This window comes from Mesocricetus auratus, unplaced genomic scaffold, assembly GCF_017639785.1.
Source record: "Mesocricetus auratus isolate SY011 unplaced genomic scaffold, BCM_Maur_2.0 Super-Scaffold_100025, whole genome shotgun sequence".
NCBI lineage: Eukaryota > Metazoa > Chordata > Mammalia > Rodentia > Cricetidae > Mesocricetus > Mesocricetus auratus.
In genome coordinates this window covers 12450879-12475488 of record NW_024429206.1, presented here as the reverse complement: position 1 = coordinate 12475488, position 24610 = coordinate 12450879, and the positions used below count along the sequence as shown (strand labels likewise).

At 45.4% G+C, this 24610-nt stretch overlaps 1 protein-coding gene across 8 annotated transcripts in view; it reads right to left on the bottom strand.

Moving 5' to 3' along the window:
* Hectd4 (HECT domain E3 ubiquitin protein ligase 4) overlaps nucleotides 1-24610 on the bottom strand; it is a 155786-nt gene that overhangs the window by 58851 nt on the left and 72325 nt on the right. For 3 of the 8 annotated variants that reach the window (XM_040731260.1, XM_040731259.1, XM_040731262.1), the window contains exons 18-38: nucleotides 24451-24575; nucleotides 22671-22824; nucleotides 22144-22244; nucleotides 20497-20695; nucleotides 18491-18637; nucleotides 17360-17464; nucleotides 16398-16561; nucleotides 15617-15850; nucleotides 13872-14064; nucleotides 13597-13701; nucleotides 12632-12720; nucleotides 12137-12312; nucleotides 9797-9932; nucleotides 9544-9700; nucleotides 9275-9441; nucleotides 6648-6794; nucleotides 5496-5680; nucleotides 3543-3696; nucleotides 2399-2679; nucleotides 2023-2212; nucleotides 570-651 (exon numbers count right to left, since the gene is read on the bottom strand). In XM_040731260.1, the coding sequence (XP_040587194.1) occupies nucleotides 570-651; nucleotides 2023-2212; nucleotides 2399-2679; nucleotides 3543-3696; nucleotides 5496-5680; nucleotides 6648-6794; nucleotides 9275-9441; nucleotides 9544-9700; nucleotides 9797-9932; nucleotides 12137-12312; nucleotides 12632-12720; nucleotides 13597-13701; nucleotides 13872-14064; nucleotides 15617-15850; nucleotides 16398-16561; nucleotides 17360-17464; nucleotides 18491-18637; nucleotides 20497-20695; nucleotides 22144-22244; nucleotides 22671-22824; nucleotides 24451-24575 (3291 nt within the window). The remainder of the gene's footprint in view (nucleotides 1-569; nucleotides 652-2022; nucleotides 2213-2398; nucleotides 2680-3542; nucleotides 3697-5495; nucleotides 5681-6647; nucleotides 6795-9274; nucleotides 9442-9543; nucleotides 9701-9796; nucleotides 9933-12136; nucleotides 12313-12631; nucleotides 12721-13596; nucleotides 13702-13871; nucleotides 14065-15616; nucleotides 15851-16397; nucleotides 16562-17359; nucleotides 17465-18490; nucleotides 18638-20496; nucleotides 20696-22143; nucleotides 22245-22670; nucleotides 22825-24450; nucleotides 24576-24610) is intronic. The other 5 variants (XM_040731265.1, XM_040731266.1, XM_040731261.1 and 2 more) reach the window with 4 other exon arrangements.

Genomic DNA, 24610 nt, shown 5'->3' with positions numbered 1-24610 from the left:
AGGATTACAGGAGTGTGTCACCACTCCTGGTTCACAAAGTGTGGGGGATCAAACCCAGGGCATTCTAGGCAAGCACTCTACCAACTGAGGTACCTCCTCAGCCCTGGTCATTCTTGACTATTATTCTCTTAGCAGTCTTTCACCTCTCTTCAATTCCATAATTATTCTACAAATATAAAACTTTCTTAATGGGGCTAAGAAAAATTTATAGGTCAAAACTAAGTTCTTTTATCAGGAATGTAGCTCAGTTGGTGGAGAGCTTACCAAGCATGCATGAGGCTCTGGGTTTAATCCTCAGCCCTGCAAAACCAGGCATGGTGGTGTACAACCGTAGCCCCAGCACTTGGGAAGTGAGGCAGTAGAAAGTCATTCTTGGCTACTTAGTTATTAAGTTTAAGCTGACATCGAATGTATCTTATTTATGTTGCTCAGGTTAGCCTTAAACTGAGTTCAGCTGGGACTACAGACCATGCCATCACACCCAACTGAATTAACATTTAAAAGGTGATTTCTTCTGAAAGCCCAAAGTGTGGAAATTGTTCTTCCATCAGTTTTCCCCAAGTGGCTACCTTAGTCATGTCTCGATCCATTTTCACAACTTTCTCCATGTTGGCACCAGTACCAAGTCGAAAGGGCCGTCCTTCTGAGCTACTGCAAAAAAAAAAAAAAAAAAAAAAAAAAAGGAAGGTAAAAGGGCTGAGTCATTTTAATGAGACTGTTAGAAAGGGGCATGTGACAACCAGCAACCATGTGCTCAGGCCCTGTTTAGATGCTAACATTGGTGTGTGTGTGTTTGCACGCGCATTTGCGCATGATTGTGCATAAACCACGGCATGGGTGTAGACATCAGAGGACAATTTATAGGAGTCTGTTCTCTCCTTGCATCAAGTGGGTTCTCAGACAAAACTCAAGTCACCAGGCTTAGTGGCAGTGGGTTTTATCTGCTGAGCCATCTTGCTGGATCTAAAACTAGCTTTTAAAATCCAGACTATCCCTTTTTTCAAAAAAGAAATAACTTTTTCACAATTATAGACATATTAAGACTCAAAACAAAGTCTGTTTTTAAGAATTCAAACAGCCAGGCGTTGGTGGCGCACACCTTTAATCCCAGCATTCGGGAGGCAGAGGCAGGCGGATCTCTGTGAGTTCGAGGCCAGCCTGGTCTACAGAGCAAGTTCCAGGACAACCTCCAAAACAATATAGAGAAACCTTGTCTCAAAACAAAACAAACAAACAAAAATAACAAAAAGAATTCAAACAAACACAACACCTTAAAGACAGCTATAAGGAGGTGTCCTGGTATACAGAAAGCCACATCAGTCTGTCAGGAGGCTCAACAGCAGCATGAATACAGTGCCTGCAGGGAAGGTCTGGCTTTCAGTCCTAATAATCCAGTGGCCTCTCTTCCAGAATGGGCCTCACTATATTGGTTTTCTGATGGCTACGCAGCCACATGCTTCTTGTCTCCAACTTACTACAACCATGCTCAGATGAGACCACTTGCTTTCAAGTGCTGTCCTGGCAAACAAGGGACCCCACCATGAGGATGACTTCTATGAAGAGAGACACTGGCCTAAGTTCCCCTGTGCTATATAGCAGGCCTTCCGACTGCCTTGTAAGGATAATTACGTGTTTTTGTTTCCTTGTTGAGCCATTGTATTATTTATACTTCAGTCAATTATGTTATAAAACTTTCATTTTTTCTGCCTTGGCTGAAGAGTGCCAACATCTGAAGCACGGTCTTTCCCACAGCTAGAGTCACTGTGGACCCCACAGGAGTGACACAGAAGTAACTGGCTCACCACATGCTTGAGCCCTCTGCTGGCTTAGACAAGAAGCATCGAGTCACAGTTCACATTGGTTTCTAGAGGCCTAGGCCTGCTTCCAGGGGTGGCAGTGATAATGTGTGCCTACTTGGATTGTCGGGAGGACTGAGGCAGTCACCATATACACAGGGCTTAGTACAGTGTCTGTGACATGGGTGGTCTCTGGTGGCATTTCTATTATAGTCATTGCAGTCACCTCAGCAGTGGCTGGAGGACTTCATGGGAGGACTGATCTTCCCGCTTGTGGATGAAAATGGAGAGCTTGCCGTCCACTGCTTCACTCTCCTCTCCAGGGTCTTTATCTCCTTTCAAGGGATTCTTAGGACTGGTTTTTGTCAGTGTGGTGTCAGGTTCAGAAGCAGTTGGAGAAAGAACTGTCTGGCATCCTTAAAGCAAAAATCAAGTCCTGCTCAGAAACACTGTAGCGCTGTTTGTGGGGTCCCCACACATGAAGGCCCCTCCCTCTGCCACCATTTCTCTCCTTTATCATGGAGCACACAGGTGCATTTGGGGCCTGGCCACAAGCAGGAGCTGAGCTCCCAGCACCATCCTCCCGTCCAGGCTCTCCTCACCTGGGACCACGTAGTCTGCCAGCTTGGCTAAGAGCAGAGAGGCGATCTTGGAGGCAGGGTCACTAGGGTCCTCCTGCTCACTGTTGAGGGAGGGGACAGAGTAGCTCCAGGGCGGGAGCTCCACATTCCCACAATCCTCCACACTCATCAGAGGCAGAGCTGCACGGCACAGCTGAAGGATGATCAACACCAGCTTTGGGGATGGACGCTGGTCCAGCAGGAGCGAGAGAAGCTTGGACACACAGGCTGGCTGGCTCAAGATGGCTTTCCCTATGTGGCTCCTGCAAGACAGGGAGAAAAAGGGGGCTGTGCTGAGAAGGTTGCCCACGGACATCAGAAACAAGTTTTCCCTAAGTGAGCTCAGACCTCAGGAGGAAGGCATGGATTGACACCATGTGTGCAGAAAATGGCAGTCTGGAGCAAACGTGATGAATGTTTCTAAATCAAACCACTATCACCTGCAGAGGACGATTTCCTTATCTTTTCTGATCTCTGGTGCCTTGAGCTCATGTGTCCAGAGTGTTTCACGGAGCACCAAGGTTAGAAACCAGGAACTTTGTGATTCCACACTCATGCCTTCAGAACATGTGTGCTAAGAACAAAACTGTCACAGAGCTACAGTTCCCAACACCAGTGACCTGTGAGAGCCAAGCCTACTGAGCCAGCACAAGCCGAAGAACACACTGTCATATCCACGACATGGGAACATGGGGTAATTAAGCCCAAGGAGAATCCCTCCTGATTAAAGATACAGTGAAAAAAGAACAAAGTCACTATAGGCCCTGACTGGTTCAATGGGTGTGTGGTGTGGAGAATGGAACCTGGCTGGGTCTTGTACACATCAGATAGCACCCACCATTGAACTACCCACCAGCCTTGACTGACCCTTTCTTTATATTACTCTGAGATGACTGAAATTTGAGTTTGAAATGCAGGTACACATGCCTGCAAGGCCATAAAGCAAACAACAGTGCATTGCTCCTCTAGATAATTCTCACATTTTGACTCTTTTCTCTATTTTTCTTGAAGCACCAGTGTGTCAAAAATGTCTTCGAACTTGGATGTTCCAAAACCAACAGAAGTCAAAGTTACTCCAGGGATTGAAGGGGAACAAGCTGCTCTCCAGCTCCAGGGCCTTCCATACCTGGAGAGGTCATTGAGAAGACTCAGGACATCTTGCAGGGCGTCGTTGCCAGCAGCCTGGTTGCCACAGCACTCAGTAGCTCGGGCAAGGTGGTTGGTGAGGAGACTGGACACCTGACGGGCCAGCCCCGAGTGTACAGCCTCTGTGGAGCCACCTTCAGAGTTGAAGGAAGGAAGGGAAAAGCAGTGAGCACACCAACCTGTAGGCATGATGAGTCCTCCCTTTCAGTCTCCCTACATGGTGAGTCCTCATTCTCAGTCTCTCTGCATGGTGAGTCCTCCCTCACAGTCTCCTTGCATGGTGAATCCTCATTCTCTGTCTCCCTGCTCAATGATTCCTCCCAGGTCTCCATGAATGGTGAGTCCTCCCTGGTCTCCCAGCATTAAAGCATCCTTCAGGCTCATTTTATGTTGTTCAGTGTTCACCAATCAGTCAAAGTCTCATCAAATAATATCTACACATAACAGTGAATACTGAGGGGAGGCCTTCTCATGAGATGAAATACAATCAATTCATGTATAATAGACGAATAACAGCAATTTCCATGTTCACTCTGGCTCCACTTCCCAAGTGTCCTTTCTAAAAGCCACTTACAATGCTGTCTATTCAGCTCTGCAGTCCTTTTGCTCGAATTCTCTCCCAAGGAGCTTTTCTGATCTTTAGTTCAGCCAGTCTGTTCCATAGCTCTTAGTAAGCACCTCCATTGGGTCCCTGGGTCCCGTCACACTAACATTATTTGTTCACCAATTCCGTTTGCCAAACCACAGTTCTGTTTTTTTTTTAATATTTGTTGTGTATGTCTGCACATATGCACATGTGTGTGCAGATGCCAAACAGGCCATAAGAGGGAATCAGATCTCCTGAAGCTGGAGTTACAGGTGATTTTGAGCTGCTTGATGTGGGTGCTGGAAATTGCACTTTGTCCTCAGAAAGAGCAGCAAGTGCTTTTAACTACTGAGCCAACTTTCTAGCTCCAGACCACAGATCCTAAAAGACTTAACTCCTCTTCTGTCTACTATATAGTATAATAGCCTTGTAAGACATCTGAATACAGCCAGGCGGTGTTGGTGCAGGCCTCTCATCCCAGCACTTGGGAGGCAGAGGCAGGCAGACCTCTGTGAGTTCAAGACTAGCTGGTCTACACAGAGAAACCCTGCCTCAAAAAACCAAAAAAGTAAATAAATAGAATAAAATAATTAAACATAGGAGTCTTTTTCCTGAATGTACATATGTGTACAATGTGTGCCGGGTACCCTCAAGGGGAGAAGAGGGTGTTAGATCCCTTTGGACTGGAGTTACCTATAGCTGTGAGTCACCATGTGGATGCTGGAAATCGAACCTGGGTCGTATGCAAGAGCAACAAGTGCTCCTAGCCACTAAGTCACCTCTTCAGCTCTTTAGTTAATTTTTTTTTTGTTTTGTTTTTACGAAACAGAGTTTCTCTGTATTGTTTTGGAGGCTTTCGGTCCAGCCTGGCCTCGAACTCACAGAGATTCGCCTACCTCTGCCTCCCGAGTGCTGGGATCTTTAGTTAATTTTTAAAGTTGGACTGCACACCAAAAGTAGAATTTGAAAATATCCTCTTTAAAATACACTGGCACAATCATTTCACAGAAATATGGAGACTGTTAGTGCCATGGAAACATCTATAGAGAAATGATCTCCATTTTGAAAATATCCTCTTTAAAATACAATGGCACAATCATTTCACAGAAATGTGGAGACTGTTAGTGCCATAGGAACTTCTATAGAGAAATGAGACTAGCATCTTTCTTACTGGGCAGGATGTTGTTTGGTACCACAGGGTGGCTGTGCATTTCCACAGAACCACAGCCATGTGGAGCCTCGTGAACTCAAACAGCTGGTGAGGACCAGCTGATTAGTAGTCTAATACTACCCTCTCCTCTGCCCCCCCCCCATGGGCCATGGGGATGGAGACGGCCCGCTGCTCACCTTCCTCTTTCTCCCACTCCACACAGCGGTTGGCCAACACCTGGAAAGCAGCCCAAGCCATGGTGGCCACCTTTTGCTTCTTGGTCTGCTTTTCACTGGAGCTGGACTCAGTCTGACTGCTCAAGCTACAGAGTCGGTCCATGAGCTGCACAAGCCCACTGCGGACCAGGCACTTCTCTTCACTCCTGGGGCACAGCAGACATGGAATGAAAAACCACAACTGACCAGCCTTTGTGAAGCTTTCAGGAAGGTTCAGGTTATCAGAGAAGGTGGAATATATCGGAACCTTTTTTGTTAAGGGTGCTGCCATGTACAATCACCCCGCACACTTTTCCATTGTGGCGATACCCTAAGAGAAGGGCTTTCAAAATCACGTTTGTTCACACAGGATAGCAAATCAGAAACTGATGAGCCAACTCAGTAATAGACAAATAATAATTTGTTTTTAAAAAAATCACTCATGTCTTTTGTCTCCAGGTTCATCTGTGCACAGTGTAAGTCTGGAAGACTAGGAACTGGAGTTGTGGAGAGTTGTGGGCCACCATGTGGGTGCTTGGAACTGAGCCCAGGTTCTCTGAAAGAGCAGCAAGCGCTCTTAACCGCTGAACCATCTCTCTAGCCACCTCCCGCAAAGTAATCATCTTACTGTAAGCACATTCAAGTGAGTCCATGAACAGCTAACAGCTCCAAGCTACTAATTAAATGACACAAGAAACAAAATAATTGTGCCAAGACAAAATATCCTATCCTAATATGTCCTTTTTTTGAACCTCCAAATTTGCAACATTTGGTCACATAGCAACTCAACTAAAGAACTTCAGATACCTGTCAGTAGAACAGAATCTTTAGGAGGTTTTAGACAACCAAAACAAAACAAAACAAAAATCCAATTTTAAGGTTTTATTTTTACTTATGTGTATGTATTTGTGTCTGGTGTATACTATGTGTGCAGGTGCCTGCACACACCAGAAGAAGGTGTTAGATCCCCTGGAGCTAGAAACTAAACTCATATCCTCAGGAAGAGACATCTCACTAGTGCCCCCAAATGCAATTTTATAAATTAAAAACAAGACAAAACAAAACATTGCCTTTTGCTTAGTTAACCACATTGGGTATGTCTAAACATGGAAATGACATGTCCGCACTCCTCACCTGGTGTAAGGTATGGTACACAGGAGTCCAATGCTGTTTGCACAAGCAATAGGGTAACGAGCACACAGAGACACCACAGAGGTCATGGTCTCACCAAAGGCTTCCTGGACCTGCTCCACCATCCCACCACAGGTGAGCTCTTCAATTCTATGAGACAAAAGCCAAGCTCAGGTTTCCTGAAGACATCAACAATGGTTTAGTGAGGGCAGCATAGGAGCCCTTCTGAGAAGCCTAGTGCCAAGAAGATAAACGGATCTTAGAGATCACCAAGCTCAGTGTTAAAAGCTACAGGGCTATAGAAAAGTGTTGGGAAGGATTCCCAAGGGTCCCTCAAACAAGATGTTCCACACTTAGGAGCACTCCAGGCAATCTTGGCTTAGGGAAACCTGTGATAAAAACTAGAATATACAGCAGTTGTAAGAGCAGGGAATGTATTTGAACAAGCCATGACATGTGTCTATCATAGCGTGTGCAGCTCTGAGGACTGGAAATATAGTGACACTAATAGAAAAGCAAATGTCTAGACAGATTAAACAGTGTCTCCTCCAAGTTCATGCTCCAATTACTAGCAGAGGACAAAAGCCCAGGTAACAAATAATCCTTTCCTAATGTAAAAACACAACATGGGGCTGATTCTACCTCAATTCATATTAACTGAGAACTGAAGTTAAATTTTTTGTACAAAACTTTATAACACAACACTGTTTATAATAACAGAAATAAATAATGTAGGGTTTAAAAATAGGGCACTGGTGGCCCGGTGTTGGTGGCGTATGCCTTTAACCTCAGCACTCAGGAGGCAGAGGCAGGTGTATCTCTATGAGTTCGAGACCAGCCTGGTCTACAGAGAGAGCTCCAGGATAGGCTCCAAAGCAAAACAGAGAAACTCTGACTAGGAGAAGAAAAAAAAAAAAGGGGGGGGGGGCACTGAGCTGGGAGACAAGTCAGTGGGTGAAGGCCCTGTTTGCACAAGCCTAACAAGAAGAGTTTGCTTTCTGGAACACACATTTAAAAAGACATCCACATGCCTACAGCCTACAGAGAAAGGGGAGACAGAGGCAGGATCAGCCTGAAGCTCTCGGGTCATCAAGTCTGGGGATATATTGCAGTGACAGAAGATAGACCTTGTCTAATCAAAGTGGAACTGAGTCTCAAAATTCTCCTGTGACTGCCACACATGAGCCATGCATGTGCACACGCACGCGCGTGCACGCGCACGCACACACACACACACACACACACACACACACACACACACACACACACACACACACACAAAGGGAACTGGCTGTCGAGTATGATATAGTTCCAGCTATCCAGCTATGGAAGCAGCACGGTGGAAACCCACAGTTAGAACAAGAACATACACTAAAATGTTAGGAGATTGTACGTTAGAATTTTATTCTTCCAAATTTTCTTCATATTTCCAAATTTTTAATAAGTAATATTAAAGACTATGCAAAAATGAAAATAGGGAAATGGTAATCAAAGTAGGGGTGGCTGGTGTCAGAACATTTCCTTCCAGGCACCTGGAAGTGGCGGGCATGTACATAGTCACCAGCTCAGTCACAGGGATTGGTGGCTCTGGACATGGTGGTCTCTGTCTAACAGCCAGGGAGGACCCATCATGGACTGAAGCAAGACCTAAAATCCTGTGTTTCAAGCCTCTACCATGCTAAAGCTATTTCTCAAAAAAGGCACACGCTCTCTGGACTGACAGAAACTTCTCTAATATTCACTTTAGCAGCCACTGACCCTCTGCTTGCTGGTCACATTGCATCAAAGACCACCAGAAGGCCCAAGCACCCAGTTGCAGTTCCAGCCTTTCCTGTTCTACTGATGACCTCTGACCCCCAACATGAAAAACCCTCAAACATATGCCAAGGCCTCCTGAGTTAGAATCTATAATGACAATTTTAGAAATTGATCAAATAAAAATTATCACTAATGTATATAAAAGCATGCTGACTGCATCACTGAACTCAATGCAAAACTGAAAGAAAAAAATTAATGACCCTATGTGTCCAGGAGCAGACATGAGTTAAGCATAAAAACAAAAGTACAGTAGAGTTCTGTGATGCTTTTAACAATGAGGAAACAGATCCCTAAGGATGGGCTGAAAAGACAGTGATATCCAAGATGTACTGAGAAGAACAATCATAATTATAGGGTCAAACATAACCTAAACTCATCTATGTGAAAACATCACACCTATACAGTTACACAGACAATGAGAACTAAGGAGCCGTCGTGTACATGTGTATGGTTGGTACAACAAACCTAAAAACCAGGGGCAATTTAGGATGGAAGGTGGGAAAGAACCTTCAGATTCTGCTTGTATCCTGAGATGTTTATTAAAATCATGAACCACTATAAAAATATTTGAGGACAGCTGGGCAGTGGTGGCTCACACCTTCAATCCCAGAACTCAGGAGACAGAGGCAAGTAGATCTCTGAGTTCGAGGCCAGGCTTGTCTACAGAGCGAGTTCCAGTACAGCCAGGAATACACAGAGAGAAGAAACTATGTCTCAAGAAACCAATTTTTTGAGGAACAACATTAGCAAATGTCACTGTCTGCTTTGGCCCACAGTGGGTGGAACAGTGTGACTTAACAGAAACCACTGACCTGGGTCCTCCCTGAAGGACCATTGTCACAGGTCCCACCAGGTGTGTCACTCCCCCAACTCTCACAGCAGCAGTCAGCAATTCCCGCATGTGCACCAAGGCCTGCTTCCGAGTGTTGCCCCGCCGCCACCTTGTCTGTGCAGCCAAAAGGAAGCTGCTACTGGACACCTGAAATGCACAGGAGAAAGGACGTTGACTTTCACAGTCATGGACGCTCCAGCTGCCAGGAGCCAGGAGTCACTCACCAGAGATCAGCACTTTGTGACCTACCGCTTGGTCAGGATTGGTGCCAATGAAAGCAAACAGCTGCCCCAGCAGGACACTGTAAGTGGGCTTGTCCCTGCTGTCCTCGATGGCCAGCGACTGCAGGAGTGTAAAGGAGCTGCTGCGGTGGCTGGTCACGTGACGACGCCTACAGAAAACAAAGCTGTAATAGATGAGCAAACAACCATGCTCAGGGAGGCCGTATGGACACTGCGGGCAGCTACACACTGGGATCCTGCCTTGACCAAAGACTGTTTACCTCTGATTGGCTCTATTAAATTCCAGGTCTTCGTTACCAATCATTTCCAGGTCAGAAGGAGCAGACATGCTTCGAAGGAAAACAGGCTGCCGGACAGCGTGAGAGGCTACCTTTGTTTCTGAAGCTGACTTGCATGCTGCAAGGAGAAGGAAAAACGCTTAACACTCATGCTGCCTGATCTGCAGGGAGGTACAGCAACAGCTAAGTGTAATGAACTCATCACGCTCAGTGCGTCTTCACTTTGTATCAGGGCTCAGCCATTTAGTGACTATCAGTGTTCATTTCAATATAAGCATTCTTTTCGTTGTTGTTTTGTTTTTTGAGGTAGGTTTTCTCTGGGTAGCCCTTTCTGTGCTTGAAATCACTTTGTAGACCAGGCTGGCCTCAAACTCATAGAGATTCACCTGCCTCTGCCTCCCAAGTGTTGGGATTGAAGGCCTACACCACCAACTGGCTATTTTTTAAAATATTTTAAAGTATTTATTTATTTATTTATTTATTTTGCTGTGTGTTGGTATTTGGCCTGCATGTATGTCTGTGTGAGGAGTTAGATCCACTGGAACTTGAATTATAGACAGTTGTGAGCTGCCATGTGTAGGTGCTAGGAATGACCTGGGACCCTTGGAAGAGCAGCCAGTGCTCTGAATCACTGAGGCATCTCTTCATTCCGGAGTCGTTTCATTTAAGACGGACAGACAGACAGACAGACGAATGGATGGACAGACGAATTAAGGGGCTGGGAAGATGGTGTAAACATTAAAGAAAGAACTTGCCATAGCAGCTTGAGGACCAGTGTTCAGATTCCCAGAACCCATGTAAATGCCAGGTGGGTATGGTGGCCCCAGAGTAAGCTGTCTAGCAAGAAAGACTAGCCATGTGGGTGAGCTCTGGGTTTGAGCCAGAAGCCCCACCACAAGGAATAAGGTGGAAGAGCAATTAAGGATAATTCCCAACTTCAGGCCTCTGAAGGCACAAGCACACATGTACACCCATACACATGTACGTACACACATATGAAATAAAATAAGTGAAAATTGTAGGGAAAAGTCCTTTTACAACTTAAGAATAGACAGTCTAAATCTACAATATGGTAATCTTATCTCTTGGGTGCTACCAGCCTATTAACTATGATTTCAAGCCCCCTGGAGAGTATCATTAAAAATAGTCTATTTTAATTAAACAAAGACAGCTGTGGCCAGGGATGCATATAGTGGACCATGTTGGTAACACATTGATTTCCCTTTAGACACACTTTCAGACTACGAATTAAAATGTGACCTGGAAGAGGGGCCTGGAGAGATGGCTTAGAGGTTAAGAGTGGTCAGCTGCTCTTCCAGGAGATCTGGGCTGGTTCCCAGCACCCACATGGTAACTCACAACCATTCATAACTCCAGTTTCAGAGAATCTAATGCCCTCTTTTAGTCACTGACAGCACCACACACACACACACACACACACACACACTGGCAAAGCACTCACACACATATAAAATAATTGTTAAAAAGAATAAATAAACTTTAAAAAACTGTGATCTAAGAATTTCCAGTAATAATCAATTCATGGCAAGTCCCGCCAGAAGGTCCCATATAACTCAAACCCAGTATTGAGTAATGAAAATAAAACAAAACTGAGTCAGGTGGTGGTGGCACACACCTTTGACCCCAGCACTTGGGAGGCAGAGGCAGATGGATCTCTGTGAGTTCAAGGCCAGCCTGGTCTACAAAGAGATTTCAAGGACAGTCAACGCTAGATAGAGAAACCCTGTCATTCTGTCTTGAAAAACTAAAAAAGGGAGGAAGGAATGGAGACAGAGAAAGAGGGACGGGGGAAAGAGAGAGAGGGAGGGAGGGAGGGAGGGAGAGAGGGAGGGAGGGAGGGAGGGAGGGAGGGAAGGAAGGAAGGAAGGAAGGAAGGAAGGAAGGGAGGGAGGGAGGGAGGGAGGGAGGGAGGGAGGGAGGGAGGGAGGGAGGGAGGGAGGGAGGGAGGGAGGGAGGACTGGCCCATTATAGGACTCACAATGCTGACTACATAGTAGCTTCTGTTACTCAGAAACACAAGTGCACGTGTAACTACAAAAACCATGAACTTAAAACAGAGAGCACGGGAACCCTGACTATGCAAACACATGCCATTGCGCTCCTCAGATGCCCCTGGAAGAGCCTTCAGAGCCAAAGGGACTCCATTCAAGATGACTCCATAGGTATTAAAGTCTTAAGAGACTGAAGAAAATAAGAGGCAATGTTTACATTTCCTTTCGTTTTCTAGGAAAACCCAGGAGTGGATTTCTTTAACAACAGCAGATGTCTATCTATGAACAGAGTCAGAGGCTGGGGCAATACCAGGCGTCTCTGCCGGTGTCCCTGAGATGCTCCTGGTGAGGCCAGACTGGGCTGCAATGGTGACATGCAGCAGGAGCTCGGCTCGGTTCATCAGACTCTTCACCAGCGTCTTTGTTTTGGCCAGGGGATGAGGGGGTTTCTGAGTAAGAGAATTCACTTCTTGGAGGAACTTCTCCCTAGAGAAAGAGACTGGGGTGGGTTTAGTTGTTCTTCAGCTCACGCCACTCAGCCAGCCTTCAGGGACGAGGACACGAGCTAAGCAGTCACCTAGTGAACACGGCTTGCCTGCCCTTTCTCCTTGCTACAGTTCACTGTATTTTTCTGTTTCAAATGCTTGAGTTACCTTCTGAGCATTCAGAGCAGAGCTGCGGACTCACCAGTAAGTAACTCTGAGTATCTGGTGAACACACAACCCTGAAAATCCTATCAAGAACTGGACCTGCAGTGTCCTGAGCACCAAGTGACAAGCCAGCTTGAGAGAGTAACGCCACTAACCTCAGTGAGAGGACCATGTTTTCAAGATCATTTCCATCAAAGGAGACTTCCTTCATTGAACACAAAAGCTCTAGTTCTTTCATTTTGTTCTAAAGAAGGAAAAACCAAGAAAAGATGGTAGACATGATCTGCAAGAACCAAGCTTACTATGCGTTCATCTGTTAGCAGAAACTGAAGTTGGGAACCAACCATCACCTTAGGTTTGTGCACTCTGCTGCTGTTAAAAGTGACCCTTGCTTTTGTTTTCACTTTCCACGCTGCAGGAATTAAACCAGTGTCTTGGACATGCTGAGCAAGTGCTGCGGGGAGTGGGGGAGAGGGCGCTAGAACCTGGGACCTAACTCTTTTGACACAGTGTCTTGATTTGTAATGCAGGCTGACACCAATTATAATGCAATCTTCCTGCCTTGACTTCTTGAGTGCTGGAATCATATACTTTTATTTGATAGGATAAAGTTTAAAAATTACATGGTCTATTTTCTGGGAACTATCAACTCAAACTGTATTTGAAAATTTTTTGTTTTTCTTTTTAAGGTTTGAAAGCAAAATTTGCTGATATTGGTATTATCTTTTCCCTCTATTTACTTATTTGCTTACTTGCTACTGTATGAGTGTGGGAGTGTGTGCACGTATGCCACAGTGCCTATGTGGATGTTAAAGGACGGCGCCTCACATTATTCTCAGGGCTGGCAGCAAGCACCTTCACCCACTGAGAATCTCACCAGCCTAATAATGGCAATTTCCTTAGCCTTTTCACAAAGCTACCAACCATTTAAAGTCAAGTGCTTGTATGCTAACATGTCAGTCAGCTACTTTCATTTAACCCTTTGGAGAATGGGTGTATCACACAGTGTGCGAGGTTCTGGAAGCAGCACTCCTTTCTCTGCATACATGAGCGCGAGCACACACGCGGCACCTTTGCTCTCTAAGTGGCATACTCCAGTGGGGACTCTCACTGTACTCACCTCATTAAAATGGTAATCATAGAAGAAAGGCATGTTGTTCTCCAGCTTGCCCTGCATGGCATCCTCAACCTCACTTTGCCATTTCTGCTCCAGTTCAGCTACACTCTGGGGGGGGGGGGATTGAAAACACAACATGTACATAGATGCAAGACAAAAACAAGGACAATCTGTAAGCTTGCAATCTGGGGTAACAGCTATCGAAAACTTCTTTAACTTGCCGAGAAAGAAACTGAAACTGTTTCTAACAGTTGATACATGCCTCCTTTTTCACTTACTTGCAGCTGCCTCTCCATGGCATTGAGTTTCTTAAAGGTCTCTCCCATAATTTTACACAATAAATCATATTCCTCAGCATGTTCTTCCTGATACTGGAAATTGATCAGGGACTGCAGTGCATCAACCAAGTTCAAGTGCTTAATAACGCAGGACACTACCATTTCCTCCATGACATCTGGCTGAATCACTTCTCTGTGGTGACAATGGAAACCAGTCAGGTATATGGTAAACTTAATTTAGCGGTACCATATGCAACAGGCTGGAGACTCACAGACTTTGACTCAAACACTGGCTCACCACAACCCTCGTATTACACAAGAGAAGAGGTGGTGGCACTGGAGATGGTATGTGCTAGCAATTAGCTTAGTATAGGAGCTGATAAAACTGACACTGGCTGATGAAGCTGAAAATCAAAATTAAAAATATCCCCCTTAGTAAGACTTGTATATTTTAAGACAGAGTCATATTACAGCTGGAATAGGTCTAAAGCTCTTGACCAGAAGTTCTGGAAGCTGAGGAGCTGGCTCACTGAGTTGGATACAGAAGCCTGAGCACCAGAGTGCCAATCTCTGGCAGTCACATAAAAGCCAGGCGAGAGTCTGGCATTGGTGGCACATGCTTTCAACACCAGCACTTGGGAGGCAGAGGCAGGAGGATCTCTGAGTTTGAGGCCAGCCTGGTCTACAGAATAAGTTCCAGGACAACCAGGGGTGCACAGAGAAACCCTGTCTTGGAAAAAAAAAAAAAAGCCAGGTGAGACTGCACATGGCTGCAGTCTCAGTGCTGGGCACACAGACAGGAGGATCCAGGCACTTGATGGCCAGCCAACAATGCCAGCTGTCAAGCTTCACTCAGTAAGAACCCATTTAAAGAGCATGTGGCTGGGAGTGATAGGGCAGTACGTCCCTTTCCTGGCCTCTGTGAACTCAACCACTGGTGCATGAACTCCTACATACACAAAATAAAAAAGAGTCTTGGCACTATCCATCTTCTGATATGATTTCATACAGTACTGAGATTGTGGTGTACAGTGCATTCATATACTGGGTTAAACAGAATACTGTGTATGGGTCTGAGAGGACTCAGTGGTGAAAGGTGCCTGTTGCCAAGTCTAGGACCCCGAGTCTGATTCCCAGGACACACATGGTGGAAGGAGAGAATCAACTCCTGCAAGCTGTCCTCTGACCTCCACACTCGTGCCACTGTGTGCATAGGCAAGGCGGAGGCCTGCAAAGACCACTTCAGCTGAGAGCAGAACAAGCACATCTGTGACTCTAAGACTTGGAATTTGTCTTCCCTGGGAATCAGAAGTAAAGATGTGTTCCTAGGCTGTATGGAAATCAAAAGTAGATGCTGAGGTCACATGGAAAATGTAGAGCTTGCCAAGTTTTACCAGGCACTGGAATCCCATGGAAAACGTGTTAAGACACAGCTAACAGCTCCATCCTTAGACCCTCAGTTTCAACAAGTGCAAGGTGAGCCGCACACCAACATTGCCCGGACCACTTGGCAGTGACTGGAGGGCCACACAATGAGAACCACTGATTGAAATGCTACCTGGTTGGCTTACTAAATACTCAGCTCATGTTCATTAACTAAACATGAGGTTTTCATACAATTGATCTAATTTTTCTATGGTGCCGGAACTCAAACCCAGAGGTTTATACACAATAGGAAAGCACTCTTCCACTGAGCCATACCCAACCCATAAATGAAACATGGCCTCCCCACTGCCTGAACATACTTTATACTTGGTCTAAACTGAGGTCGTGCACGCCCAGAAATTTCCCTGAGCTTTATCATGATCCCTGGAGGCAGCCTGATCCGAGGCAAGTCAAAGTAGTTCCCAACAGGAGGCACAAGGACGTCCGAGGGGTAGGTAAACTCTCTGTCTTCTTCTATGGTCAGAGGCAGTGGAGAGGGACTCGGAGTAAGGGCAGGGGAGATAACACCATTGGCTTCCACCTGCCACTGGCACCTGGGAAGAGAGAAATGAGGCTCTTCACTTACTTTCTTGTGTCTGATGTAGCTGTAACCACTAAGATTACTGGAAGGCTACTTGAGTAGTTTCAGCTACATCAGACACAAGAAAGCTCCCATGATGTGTTCAGTGTATATTCAGCAAACCTTCTCCAATGGCTACACTGAGCACTTTGTGAAATTTACATCCTTTCCAACATGTTCTTAGGGAACCCAGGGGCTTCAGAGTAAAAGCTGAAAGCATCACATGGTTACAACCCCCCCCCCACTATGTCTGTTTTGGTCATCATACATCTTTTCTCCCTATGGAGGATCCTTCAACTGTATGTTTGGGCTGGAGAAAATCTTACGCATTTCCAAGAAAAGTTAACAAAGTAAAGCTGAGAAGGCAGGAGGTGTCATTTTCATTCCATTCCTCAGATCTAAGACACCAACAAGAGGCCAGCTAGTGGCACAATTAGCTGGAAATGCACTGAATACAGCTCTCCACATGAAGTCTAATTCTCACTGTGGGCAAAAGTGGCTTCATGCAGACTTTCTGTTACCTTTGTAAAAGTTTGGATCTCAATAGCTCCTGACAGGCTTCCTCTTCTTTGGTAATTTCTGGTCCATTGTACAGGATTCTTAACATGGAACAAGCTAACACAGACAGACCTAACGCCAGGTCTACCAGGAAGGGCAAGCCTCCTGAGACATCCTCCGAGGACTCCTACAATGCAGACAGGGGCAAACCACACCCAGTGTCAGCGGACATGAGCAGAGCACTGCAAGTTGCACTGCGTCACACTGGACCATCCCACTGGGCTTCACAGAGCAGCACAGGGTGCGTTCCAACATCAGGAACAAAGGGTGCCACTGGAATGGCCACTGAATGAGGTCTCAACACAGTTCTGGGAAGCAAACAGCTGTCAGACTTCACATTAGAAACAGCACGAACCCCGTGCTGGAAGCTCGGCTACTTGTTTTTGTTTATGCCTAGTCAAATACAGACCATTATTCTGCCAATGAGTGCACTGAAAGTATGGAAAATACCTGTATGCCTCCCAGGTAGTCCAGCCCTTTTGCTTGATAAACAGAGGACAAACAGAGACCCCTGATTCACAGGATACACATGCTACCTGACAGCTCATCCCAAGAGGCTCTGTGCTGGGTCAAGTTCTAGTAACCTCCAAGTCTACAGGATACCTTCCCTGAGGGGGAAGCCCAACTCCCTAACCCAGAACCCAAATGCCTATTGTCAGCTGAGTGTTCCAGCTGCCTTTGCCCTGTGGGTACATGCTAGAGCCAGGGCACCTCTCCAGGCCTCAAACAATTCTAGCACAGGTTTCTGCTGCTGAACTGACTTTAGGTCCCAGCTCCTTCCAGTCCATAAGACGACCACTCACTCCTGCTAGGTCCCTATTGTTGATGAAGAGACAGATGAAAGAGTGGCTCATATTTTGCCCTGTTTCCAAGGCAAATATGATCTATGTCACCAAGGCACACAGGACAGAGTTAGGTTCAGTACCTGAGCGCGGACTGTGCAAGCAAAGCCCCACATGGCTTTGTCAGGAGTGTTGTGCTCACGGCCACTTCTCATCTCAAAGGAGAAAGTGACTGTATCGCCTTCAACCTTAAGATTTAAGGGGGAAAATGAACTTTAAGAAAGCAATGTATTTAAGAGAGCAATGTATTTCAGAGATTTACTTTTGATTGATTTTTTTTTTTTGAGATAAGGTCTCCTTCTGAATTCATGATCCCCCCGTCTCAGCTTCTAGAGCACTGGATCACAGGAGTTTACCACCAAATCTCTGGCTTAGAGATATACTTTGTTTGTTTCTCTTTCTTTCTTTCTTTCTTTCTTTCTTTCTTTCTTTCTTTCTTTCTCTCTCTCTCTCTCTCTCTCTCTCTCTCTCTCTTTCTTTCTTTCTTTCTTTCTTTCTTTCTCTCTTTCTTTTTGAGATAGGGTCTCTCTATGTAGCCCTGGCTAGCCTGGAACTCACTACGTAAACCAGGCTGGCCTCAAACTCACAGAGATGTGCCTGCTTGTGCTCTGTTCTCCCCTCTTGTCTCTTCCCAGCCTCACGGTGTTAATGAGGAGGCAATGAGCAGCAGATTCAGATTTAGTTCACCCCGACATCCAGGCAGACTGCTGTCACTGGATAATTAAAGTGTGCAACATGCTAGCTATGTGTGCAACATACAAGTTTAGGGAATATGCTAAGCACATTTGGGGTTTGTAGGCTTCTGATTCCCGTCTGTGCTCGGGCATACACTAGTGAGTAGCACAAAGGCTCAGATAATAAAGCATGACCCTAGTCATATCACTTTGTGGAGAGATTCTTACATTATTAAATTGCAGCATCCCTCGGTCCACATCCAGGGCAGGACTCTGGGAGGTCTAGCAGCCTGGCCCCCGAGGAAAGAACTAGCTATGACAACTGATGACTGTGAAATACCCTAAAGATGGATTCAAGCTCTAGCATGGACAGGTATCTGATGTCCTGCAAGCAAAAGGAGGTAATTCTGAAGAGAAGTAAGAAGGTGGTAGGCCTAGCCATCTGTACCCACCCTAACTAACTAAAGTCTCCATGGTCTTTGGCCCATAACCTATGGCCACCTTTCTTTTCTAGTAAGAGGTTATGACTTGATACCATACCTTCACCAAGTCCTTCGGCCAACCAGTTCCTAAGACACTACGGCTGCCATATCCCAGAGTGTTGCCTCCATACTCAGCAACCTTCCTACTGTTTGTGTTAGGCCCCGCGTATATCACCAACTTCAAAACAGAAAATAGACTGTTAGACTGTAAAAGAAAAACAAAAACAACATCTACAAATAAAGAGGCTGAAAAATATTTATAAAAAACCACATTTATAACCAGACACTGGTGTCATTATAATGTAACTAATAGATCCTCATATTTAAGGGCTGATACGAATTTGGAGTCAATTACCTGTTGGTATTTACAAGATAGCCACAGAAAAATAATGGCTAAAATTACTAACAGGCATATTATTTTCAAATGTCTATTATCACAGGGACATGAAGGCTTAACTAGCTACACTTGCTACTGTGCATGTCTTTCTTAAATAACTACATCATCACAGTTATCTGAACTTTTTAACAAGAGGTGCAGCCTGGCCCCTTAAGTTCTCCCCAGAATTAACAAACTGAGCTAATACAGGCAGGCTCTAATACCTAATACAAAATAAAAGCACCAAAAAAAAAAAAAAAAAAAAAGCAACAAAGTAAAAACAAGCCACACATTCTTACAATGTTGCTTAATGGCATTAAAAAAAAAAAATGACACAAGCATGGGCCAGGAAGGTGGCTGCTAACTGTAGGGACAATTTTCATCTGTTAATACTATTCTCCTATCACCTATTTATAGCCAACTGGCTGATGCCTTTTATTATTAAAGTTGTGTCTGCATGAGAGGTTCCAGGTCCTCTGGACCTTCATTGTAAGCCACAGTCCGTGTGGGCAGGTCAGAAGACAGCTTTGGGAAGTCAGTCCCCTCATCACACCTGTATGTGGGTTTGGGGATCTATATGAGGTAGTTAGGCTTCTGCTGCATGGGCCTTGTTTACTAAGTCCTCTGACCCTCATTGGTTACTTTCCTAACATAAAAGAAAAAGAGCCACAGCTCACTTGGCATCCAAGTACATCCAGAGCAAACAGAGCTCTGGCTTCCATAACTGTGCACTCTGCCATATCTGGCAGCTAAGCTCAGATGTGAAAGCTGCATCTTTAACCCCAGATATTTGTCAGCGAGTGAGCTCTTACCCTTTAGACCTCTTGCTGACAGCACCCAGGGACCATGGGGAAAGTAAATTTGTTTGTCTACATTGTAAGCCTCCTTGTGCATCATAATTCTAATGTATAGGGCAGGAACTAGTCAGTACACACTAGGAGATACAGATCATCACTTTTAAAGTGATACCAACTAAAGTGGTAACCTCTGTTTGCACATGAGGCACTGAAGGCACAACACTTGGACTGAGGAGACAAGTGGGCTGGAGCCAAGCTCCACAAAGCATCTTAGCTGAGGGCAAAGGTGAAGTTTGAGGACTCCTCCATACATCTGAGACTCTTGACTCTCCTAAAATCTAATGGGGAAGAGGATTTCGCATCTTAGTCATGTATCTCATCATCTCAAGGCAAATGTGGCTAAGTCCTTTACCTTTCTTTACCCTAAGAGCCTCCCAAGATGTAAGACCATTTGCCCTTAGTCTGTTCACAAGGGACAGAGATGATCTGCAGCCGACCAGCGACATGAAGATGGCATGTGCAATGCTGCTATGTGTCTTTCACTAGCCTTTCTGCATGGATCCAATGAGGTGGTTTACAATTCAACATCAATAGAGGAAAACCCTGCCTTTGCTAAATGGCTATTAAGTCACCAGTTGGAAACTGCTCTTCCTCAAAATTTGAAGGTACCTAAGATAATGACAAAAAAGAAAACACAATCCAGACTCACTCTCAGACACTCTCAGGCTGTGGCTCTGCCATCCCTTAGTCACTACCGTCCAAAGCATTATCTGATGGGAGTCTCCTCTGAGAGGGACCAGTAGGCAGAAATTAGTCAAGAATGGAGACCAGTGCAAAGGAAAATAAGAAGCAGCTAAGTCGAGGCAGCAGTGACAACCCACACCTGCTTACTTTGTCATAGTCATATTGAGATGAGCATCTGCTATCGAATCGTAGATACAAGCATCGAGCTCCTGGGATATGAACAGTCTCTTTAAATTTATAGTTATCTCTGACAGGGTGTACTGTTTCCACGGTCTTCCCAGCAGCCCATGGGGCAGGGATCTTTAAGCCAGTGAGAAAGCCTGGCTCTTCCTTTTCTTCTAGCATTCTAAAACCAAAGAAAGAGAAAGTGGTGAAGCTTAACAAGGAAAACAAGCAAGAAATGCAGAACACAAGTTAAGAAGCTGGGTTTTTTTGTTTGTTTTTTTGTTTTTTGGGGATTTTTTTGGTTTTTACGAGACAGGGATTCTCTGTATTGTTTTGGAGGCTGTCTGTCCAGCCCGGCCTCAAACTCACAGAGATCCACCTGCCTCTGCCTCCCAAGTGCTGGGATTAAAGGCGTGCACCACCACCGCCCGGCAAGAAGCTGTTTTAAGTTTCCCACAGCACACAGTATGACAATACCTCCCTTGTAAGTACTAAGTAGCAATGGAAAGTACTTGAAAATGCTCTATACTCATGTTTTTATCTTAGTGTTGGTAGGCACTAAATTATTTCTCACACACAAGCTTAGAACACTGCACATGCATTCATTACTCTTTCAAAGAGACATGCAACTAATACCCAGGAGAAGACCTCTGATAACAATCCCAGAAGTTCCTGGGGGGTGGGGCTGAAGGTGGCCACTTTTCCCAATCACACAATCTCAATACCTGTGAAACTGTGGCAACCCTACAAGTCTCTAGCTGTTTTCCCTGCAGTTTTACTCAGGAAAAGAACCCATGGAAACCCCCTTCTCCATTCTCAGCCAACTTGCCAGAATGCCATGGAGCCCGAGGCTAAATAACACAAACTTAAAATCTGAACTTGGCTACATGAAGTCACTTTCTTTGCTTCAGCTTCAATGCAGAGCTGGGTTGATGCTAGCCACTCACTGCCGAGTAAAAAGCTAGGTCCAGCATAGAGGAGGCACATGCTGGAGGGTCAGGTGTCAAAGAACAGCCTGAGCTACACAGTGAGTTTTTAGCCAGCCTGGACACAGAGATTGTCTCAGAAAGGGAGGGAGAGAAAGAAAGAAAACAGTCAGCCACACAGAGACATTTCTGCTTGTAGTCCCATCTCCACGAAAAGCCAGGATGGGAGGGTCACTTGAGCGCCTGCCCCCTTAAAAACAAGCCAGTCGTGGTGGCACAGACCTTCAAATCCAGCATTCGGGAGGCAGAGGCAGTTAGCCCTCTGTGAGTTTGAAACCAATCTGGTCTGCATAGTGAGTTTCAGGCCATCTAAGACTAATAGTAAGACCCTGCCTAAAAACAAAATAACAACAAAAACCACATACACCAAAAAAAATAAAAATAAAAAATAAATCAAATTCAATATTTCTTCCATGCCTACTACTATGAGAGTTTCAAGTCAATTTGAATGTTTCCCTTCTCTTATAAAGGAATGTAGTCTAACTTGTCCCTATAAATTTAAAACAATTCTGTAGATACTTGTGAAATTCTGGACCTCGAGTATTTTCTTTTCCAATTGGCTAATCCTAGCTAAAAGTGACTGTTAGAAAAGGAGCACAAGGCATTGTCAGAAGAAAGTAAGGGAGCCGCATGCACGTGTTACCTCTCATCAGGGAACTGCCTGCACTTCTGGTCTGAGGTGCCACACGGGGAACAGCCCACCTCAGCAAAAACCGGACACTGGGTTTTAAGCAGCAAGGCCGTCTGAAACACAAAAACATCTGCATATCTTAACTGGAATAGCTCAAGACATGGACTTACAAGTCACACTTGGAGCCTTACAGTCCTTGCTGCCCTTCTTCTCTTAGAAATGTCCACTAGTAAGGCCACACACAGACACAGACACACACACACATACACACACACACACCCTTGTGTGCACTTTGCTCTCAGCTGAGAACACAAGATGTGAAATAGGCTGTCCAATGCTGCATATGAATTCACACTTTTATAGTTGGTCAACAATCAACACTTGCTGGACCATAGCCAGTCATTAAGTCACACAAACAAATAAAATCTGTCCCTAACACACTTGGAGATTTTCTTGGCTCCTGTGAAAGACTGGCTATTTTATCGTGCCCTCTGTGGCAAAGTGAGGTGTGTAGAGAGCATGTCAGGAGTAGGGCCCACCTGGCTGGTGTAGAGTACCAGTTGCACCAGCTGAGGCATCAGGGCGTCGGCCATGGTCAGGGTCTGCAGATTGGGGTGCATCAAGGAGGTCAGCAATACTGGGAGAAGGTGACCAAGCATAGTGGCCTTGGTAACTTGTTCCAATCCTTTTAACCTACAAGTTCAGGAAAGCACACAGCATAAGCAAGTGCATGCATGGAGAAGAGCAACTATCATGTCCCACGCCTGACAATCCCCCTCAGACATATTTCTTTAAACCAGTCGATTTCATCCACTTTCCACACCCCCATTGTCGACGGAGAGGGGAAGAACAGCACATTTCAGTCCAGGTTATACATCTCCAGGCCTCATGGCACTTCATAAACAGGACCTGAGACACGGTGACCTCTCTAAGTACTCAGTTCACTGTCCTTTGGTCTGCTGGTTCTGTACTGTGCTGAGACTCCGAAAGAAGGGGTGGAGGGCTACAAAGTGGATTTGCCAGCTCATAGACCAAGCCCTGCAATCCTGGAGTAGCGATTGAGGCTTCATGTGCATTTTAGAAACAAGATTTGTTTTAGTAATTTTAACAGTGGCAACATATACCTAGCATACAATATATTATCCTAACCATTTTGGAGCATATATTTCAGGGTTAGAATAATGTACAACCACTGCCACTGTCCACCTCTCTGTTTATCCTGCAAACCAAACTCTACACTTGTTTGGCAACAGCTCCGCTCCTCCAGCCTCAGTGACTACCAATTCAACTTCCCTGTGTATGACTTTGACTACTAACTAGGCAGATTTAAAGTCTGATTTAAATTACTCTCTTAATATCTCATTTCTCTGCTAGAAGGATCAAAGCCTGCCAGTCTCTCAAAGAAAGAAGTGAGCCACATGAGTTCTCCAAGGTTACTGAGGATCCTGAAGTTGGAAAGAGAAGTGAGCACCCTATCAAAGCGTCACCCATTACACTCCACCTAGTCCCGAACGCTGCAAGTGGAGCTCAAATGTCTTCATAAGCCTTGGTGCAATGCCTACCATGGTTAGTGTTCTCAGCCCAAATTCCCATCTACCATCTTCTAATGGGCAACAACCAAGGACATGGGACACACACTGAAGCAAAGACCACTGCAGGGTCACATTAGGTCAACATATCATAAAATGCAGTGTGTGACTCATTTTGAAAAGCAAGCATAGTGGGGATTTTGTGAGGACCTGATATCGGGAGAAGTCCGAGACAGTAAGCCTGAGGCACTGTGACAGTGCCACCTTTTGTGCAGCACATAACTGTCCACACCACCATGTCATTTCCTACCCAGAGGAACCAGGCACAGCACTGAGTGAGCTAAATGGCTAAAAAGCAAAACTGAGCTGGGTGTGGTGGCACACACCTTTGATCCCAGCACTTTGGAGGCAGAGGCAAGTGGATCTCAGTGAGTTCAAGCCTGATCTATATAGTGATTTCCAGGACAGCCAGGACTATATAGAGAGACCCTGCCTCGGGGTCTGAATGAATAAAATAAAATAAAATAAGAAAAGAAAAAAGAGAAAGAAGAAAAGGAAGCAAGGCCAACTTGAATGCAATGGCAGTGTTGGAGGCCATGCTGCCCAACAGAGCCTTGCAAACACTACTCACAGCACAAGTGCAGGCTCACCTAAAAGCATATTAAGCTATATGACTGCCCTTAGCATGACAGCAGCATTTCAGCCCCTTCTCGCAAGTACGCTAGTACACTAGATGGTCCTTTCTGTGGGATCTCATTTGAAAGCTGCAGCGGGACATTCCCATGCTCACCTTTGTTCTCGGTCAGCTATGTCACTGTTTATGAGGGCAGTGGTGACCTGCTGCAGCATCTCTAGCACTTCATCACATCCAGTTAGAATCTGGGTGGCCAGAGCCAAAATGCTGGCCTTTAACTCCTGGGCAAAAGAGACCATGAGGTTAGTTTCCAGCC